Source organism: Orbicella faveolata, unplaced genomic scaffold, assembly GCF_042242905.1.
Source record: "Orbicella faveolata isolate gen_17 unplaced genomic scaffold, um_ofav_v1 contig_24, whole genome shotgun sequence".
Classification (NCBI taxonomy): domain Eukaryota; kingdom Metazoa; phylum Cnidaria; class Anthozoa; order Scleractinia; family Merulinidae; genus Orbicella; species Orbicella faveolata.
In genome coordinates, this window is record NW_028301552.1 from 22548544 (window position 1) to 22555000 (window position 6457).

The following is a 6457-nucleotide window of genomic DNA, read 5'->3' on the forward strand; positions in this document are numbered from 1 at the left end:
GATCTATCCCTTTATGCTATTGTAATATTGGGGCGTTAGAACTGGGTAACATTGACAGCGTAAATGTTGTTATTGACGTTTCATGCTTCACTTTAACGAGGAAACTGACTTGAGTATAAAAAGCTTCCTGTCCAAAATATTAAGTGATATTTTATCAGCAGTCTTTTATCAGTTGTTTTGCTGCTGTAGCAAACGAGGAAGTAAGACCAGTCGAGAGTAAGGAAAATAAGACTCGCAGGTTTATCTTTCGCTGTTCCAACTGTCACGTGGGATTGAGAAACTCGATGCGACCGTTTACATTATAATATGAAGTCATCACCAACCAATAGCGAACTAACATGTCATCTTATTCAATAAAGTCAGGTATTTTTTTCTTGGCGGTCTTGGGAGAAAAGAATATTGTGTTGACATACTCGTCGGACTTGCTTTGAAGCACGCAGTCTAATTCTCCACAGAATTGTTTCCTCGCGTCTAAATCCCGGTAAGCTGATAAATTTCATGTTCTTCTTCGTTGTTTGAGGAGTTTATTTCAAGTGTTGTTTCTCAATTACGTTTTTAACGATGTCGTTTTAAAGGATTGACGCTTGACTACCGGTTATTAACTTCTAGTATCGTAGCTAAAATCCAGCTAATTTAACGTGATTCTAGTTCACACATTTTATTTAAAGGTAGGCTAATAAATATTCCGCAGGTATTTAACAGTGGTGGTTTTTAGTCGAATTTGAGTACTGGAACCTGGCACTGTTCGTTTCTTACAAAGATGTGATCTTCATTACCCAGCACACTTAATCTTATACCAGAAAATTGAAACACTCCAGGACAAGTTTTCAATTGCCGTTACAAAACCCAAAACTTTACTTACGTCTTAAACAGATGAGTCGTATGTGACCTCAAGTTAATTAATTTTAATACAGTGAGGAATTTAATCAAGCTCTATTGTTATTATCCATTTCCAAATTTTGCGACAGACTTGTCGTTTGTATAAGAGTTTTAATTTCTGCGCCTTAGAATTGGATTAACAACAAGCTATGTTTTCCCATCTCGTTTTACGATATTTACGCCCTTGTGTCCTTTCTTAGAATTGGGTGATCTGTTTGGCGAAAATTTTCGCCTGAGAACCGATTTTATTATTGTTCCATATTCTCTTATAGAAATGCTGACCAAAGAGCTAAACTTCCAGTCCAAAAAAAAGTTGTGAAACATCTAACAGCGAACTTTTGTCAACTACTTTCGCTAGCTTTAAACGACATGAAAATAACAATAATCTCGTAAGTGTAGCCATGAATTATCTGCTATTGTTAAAATGCAGAAACTTGATACCAATTATCATGAGTCATGGAGGACCAATAGCAATTAAACATGTCATCTTGTTCAGTGAAGTCGGGTTTTGTTCTTGACATTCTTAAATGAAGAGAACCGTTGTGTTTGAGGTCTTCTAATCTTCGGACTTGGGTCTAATTTCCACACCAGTGTTTTATAATGTTTAAATCGTGGTAAGTTCGGTTTTATGGGGTAAGTGCTGATTCCCTGTATGACACGACTTTTTATTTTGTCGTTTAAGAGGGTTAGGGCCTGACTTCGTAAATAATAAGTATGGAATATAAGATTTGTGGTCATCACACTGAGGCTATGTTAATTTGTTACTATGAAGTAAGGTGCTGACTTCATTATCTTTGCCTGAAAGTCATTGTTTAAAAAAAATCTGCCAAATCGGCCTCAAAAACGGATCAATCATCACTATCAGCGTTAAAAATAGTCAACATCCTAGCCACCTTTTACAGCTCGAAACGTCGCTCTAACTGACTGGAAGCTGCTGGTGCCAAATCTAGTTATAGAAAAACAAGTAGTTCAATTTTCAACAGTGCTTTCAAGTCTTTCTTGAATGATCAGCTGTAAACAGCTTTGCATTGTTTAAGAAAGACATTGCCGTGCCGTGTCGAATTCAATTCAACGAATTAAATTCGACAGAAATTCGACGTCTGAATCGGCTGCCGCACTTCTGCCGCACGTTCGACTGGTCTTGTCGCATTATCCGACAGAAATGCGACACCGATTCAAACGTCGAATTTCTGCCGTGTCGAATCTAATTCATACATTATGTTAATGTACTGAGCATGCGTAAATTTGGTCCCGTCAAAGAGAAATTGAAACTTGGCTATTCTCGACCCAATGCAACCTGAAAATATTGCAAAACAAACTGCTGCATTGTCAGCCTTCTCCTTCTCATTCCATTGGCGGACAACTTTTCGCAAAATTAAAGTCCTTCGTCCCTCAGTATCTCCGTCCGCCATATTGAATACTCTGCGTTTAAAACTTTTTCCGCTGACCGACATACCCGACAGTATTAATTCTGAATTAAATTCGACACAAGTGCGACGTATGAATCGTCAGTCGCATTTCTGCCGCACTTAATTGAATTGAATTCGACATGGCAGAAATGCGACGTATGAACCGGGCCTAAGTGTACATAAATATGATAAGAATAATTAACCCGAGCATGAATAACATTTACATTCACCTGTAGTAGTTACGGAACTTAAGCCTTAGGTAGTTTTGCGCTAAAAAAGGAAACGTTTGTTTTAAGTTCTTATTCCTATCCTATCCTATATCTCTTTATGCCATAAGGCACATAAGGCTTTGACATTCTCTTTCCAACCACTACGGTTTGCTGCGAGGTTTCTGACATTCGCCCATGACTGCCACCCAGCTGTTTTCCTTTCATCTTCAACCATTCTCCTCCATGTTGTTTTGGGTCGACCAGGCCTTCTTTTCCCTTCTGGCCTCCATTCCAGAGCTGTGACGCAATGTTCCTCTTTGTCTTTCCTCATTATATGTCCAATCCAATTCCATCTTCTACGTCTGATTTCATCACTCGTTCTGTTCACTCCTGTGTTCTCCTGAACTTGTTGGTGGGAGATGGTCTGAGGCCACCTTATTCTTAAAATCCTCTTCATGCACTTGTATTGGAAACCGTCCAGCTTCTTTGCTTCTGTTTTCTTAAGTTTCCAAGCTTCACAGCCATACATCAAGTTCTTATTACCTTTACAAAATGATAACGTGAATTGATGAAATTTTTTGTTTGATTGTTTTATCTTAAAAAGCTCTATACCGTACAAGACTGAAGACTACAGATAATGATGACCAAGAGATCGTTTCTCCTTTTCGTGCTGCTTGCGATTCTTGCAAGGCGAACTTCAGGACATGCAGAAAGAGGTGAATCACTTTTTTCCACGTGCTATGTCTCCAAATTTCCTAATTTCCCCCCTCTCTAACTCTGTCGCATCTGGACAATATGTTCCGGCGTAGCGTAAGCCATTTAATAAACGGCGAGAACAGCACTACTTATTCAAAAGCGACTCTAAAGTTTTCTTTAAAATATTGCAATGATGTTGAAGTATTCAGTGTATCTGTCGGTTTAACTGAAAACTATCTCTTGATGAATATGTAAAACAAATTCAAAATACACAGTTTGTTCATTTTATGTTGTGATTTTAGAGCACGGAAAAGACAAAAATGTAGTAAGAGCCATTTTGCTGCTCATTAAAGTTGAGTTTGCTCAGTGGTATTCTTATTGCCGTTTCCCTGAGGGTGCGTTCCTTCGGGATGATCCTGGTCAGGATCAATGATCTAAGTTCACTCAGATTACAATAAAATCATCCACGACCAGAGTGGATTCAACGATTCCATTGATGTACCATGATCCGGCATATAAATGCCTGTCGTTCTTTATGAAAAGTTTATAGTACTGTTGATGAGTCATTGGCATCCTCCGTTGAATCGGAAGAAACTCGGAAGAAACTTAAATTTAACTTTCACTGAAACTCTTTTTAACAGCCCGTCAAAAGAGGATGGTTAACGTCATGGACGCTTTTTCCCAAGATATCAATAAATGTCTGTTCCAGTACTGGACTCCTTATGTTGGAAAAAAGAACTCACATCCCGGCCTAAGTACATCGGTAAAATGTAAAGGAAGAGGACTTTGTTATGGTCTCGATCAAAATGAGATTGCACAATATGGTGCTTGCTACGATCAAGTGACTCTTATTCCAGTGTTCACGGGACACATTGTCCATCCTAACATTGGAGAAGGAGGTGGAGGAAGAGAAGACACCTTTAGAGCAGACACTACAATTGGTAATAGTAACCAATCAACGAATCAATCAATCGACAGCTTGATCAATCAGTCAGGGTTTTTTTGTTTGTTTATTTGTTTGCTTTTCATTCCATCGACGTCCATTCAAAGATGTTTGCTATCTTATTTTTCAAGATCCAGTAGCAACTGACGATGACTATAAGGCAAGCCAGATGAATCTGTATGCAAACTACGACATGGCAAAGCAACAATTCTGTGCCCGTGGACACTTAACTCCGAACGCAGATTTTGTTACATAACAGGGGAGAGCTTTCACTATGATAACAACAAACATTGCCCCACAGTGGCAACTTTTTAATGCTGGTAACTGGAATAACCTGGAAAAAGCTATACGACGATACGCGACCAATACCGATCATGCCCTGTATGTGTTCACTGGTACAGGTATGTACTTACGATAGGGTCCAGATAATTCATGCACTCTACAATTGTGTTTTGAAACAATATTATGGGGAATAGTATATGTGAATGAAAGATTTGTACCGTCTATGTAAATTATGAACTAATGGATTAGTTCTTAATCTAATTCATAATTTAGTAGTTCATAATTAACTGTCCAAATAATTGTTCAGTTAGATGGTTAGTTAGGTATTGTTTTACTTTTTAATTTTTTTCCATTTTTGTTTGTTTGTTTGTTTTGGCAAGGTGGTACAGCAAAACCCTTTGACGGTGACATCAAGTTAAATGAACGGGTCCTGGTACCGAAATGGTACTGGAAGGCCGTATGCGATCCAGTTGAGAAGCAGTCTGTTTTCTTTCTGGGCGAAAACACCAACGTTGACGCAGGCAACCAAAAACAAGTTCGAGGGTGCTTTGGTATAAAACAACAAAAGAGATTTGGAGTAATAAAATGCTTTAGTCTGACGGACGCAAAAAAGGAGTACGAGATGTTTCAAATTCCGGAGTTTCACGAGAAGAACTGTGTTCCTTCTAAGATAGGGGAAAACTTTTATTCTGTTCTGAAAGAAAAGCTGGTTTGAAAAACTGTTCGCAAAGAAACAAATTTGGTAAGAATTGTATACCATCGGTGAAGGTTAACTTGACCAATACAATCATAAACTGTGTCTTGTTACTTACATGAGCATCGCAAATGAATATTATCATTGCCTCCTCGATAATCGAAGTGTGGGATCACGGAACGAGCGTGACAAACGATGTTTTTACGATAACTGCAGAAATTCCTACGCGCTCATTGGCTAATTTTCATTATTATCAATATACGCGGCCAAATTGAAAACCGCCCTCTTGAAAACACGCGCTTTGCGGGCCGCAAATGACTCCTAGCGGGCCGTTAATGTATTAACGGCCCTGCAGCTGATTGGTTCTCGGTTCATCATCCGATGAATATTAACCAATCAGGTTACGTTTATTGACGCGGGAAAACCATTCAGGTGCGAACAGCTTGCGTAGTGAACGTTTGCCGTTTGGAAATTTCATTTTAAAATGGAAGAACTCCCAAATTTTCAGCTTTTTTCTAGTCAAAACTCGGACTTAGACAACGAGCAACTGGATGAGATTGAGCAAAAAGCTCAAGCGAAAAACACCAAGAGAGCAACTGAGTGGGGAGTAAAAAATTTCGAGAAATGGTGTGAGAAAAGAAAAATTACAGTGGATCTCAAAACAGTAAGTGCAACGGACTTGAGTGAAATTCTGCGAAAGTTCTTCGCTGATGGCGGGAGCTTACAAGGCAGTCATTTGAAATAAAAACTGATGACACTGGAGCCCGTTACATCACCGAAGAACTTACTGAACAAACTAAAAATTACCAAGGAGGCGCTAAACAGTCTGAGCAGTCATACTCGGATGTTCGTATGTACGAAACTTCAACTGCACTTGATCCAGTGGCTGCGTTTGAATTTTACCTCGGCAAGACTCATCCCGACTGTAAGGCACTGTTTCAGACTCCAAGCAAAGCTACCACCAAGAATGTAAACTTTGCAAGCACCCGACACTGGTACAGAAATGAGCCTATGGGAAAAAATACTATCAGCAAGATGATGGAAAGGATTTCCATCAAAGCAGAGTTATCGGAGCGGTACACGAATCACTGCATTCGTGCATCGACTGTCACTTCTTTGTTCCAGCGCGGTGTGGACGCAAGGAAAATCTGTGCAATCACAAAGCACAAAGATGAACGGAGCCTTTCCCACTACATCAGCGAGACAACAAGTGCACAAAAAAGAGAGTGTTCAAAGATTTTAAGTGACACATTTCAGCCACAACTCGCTGTTCAGCAAGAAGCTTCAGGAATCACAAGGCAAAATGTCGCGGGCCCGTCAGCCGGTCCTAGCTCAAACTTAAACC

The 6457-nt window shown here is 39.4% G+C and overlaps 1 protein-coding gene and 1 pseudogene across 2 annotated transcripts in view; one reads left to right on the forward strand and one right to left on the reverse strand.

Moving 5' to 3' along the window:
* Nucleotides 1–342: 342 nt before the first annotated feature.
* Nucleotides 343–6457, forward strand: part of LOC110057201 (salivary endonuclease-like) — a 7446-nt pseudogene continuing 1331 nt past the window's right edge. The window contains exons 1-5 of the transcript XR_016208021.1: nucleotides 343–481; nucleotides 3102–3213; nucleotides 3835–4134; nucleotides 4268–4537; nucleotides 4799–6457. The exon at nucleotides 4799–6457 is cut by the window's right edge and continues 1331 nt beyond it. The product of XR_016208021.1 is annotated as a salivary endonuclease-like (transcript). The remainder of the gene's footprint in view (nucleotides 482–3101; nucleotides 3214–3834; nucleotides 4135–4267; nucleotides 4538–4798) is intronic.
* LOC149110916 (uncharacterized) lies at nucleotides 2604–3026 on the reverse strand. Its single transcript, XM_089292346.1, has one exon. The coding sequence runs from the start codon at nucleotides 3024–3026 to the stop codon at nucleotides 2604–2606; it is 423 nt and encodes a 140-aa protein (XP_089148472.1).

Bases quoted from the DNA above. Each gene is read 5' to 3' on its own strand.
- LOC149110916 (XM_089292346.1), bottom strand. From the start codon at position 3,026: ATGTATGGCTGTGAAGCTTGGAAACTTAAGAAAACAGAAGCAAAGAAG.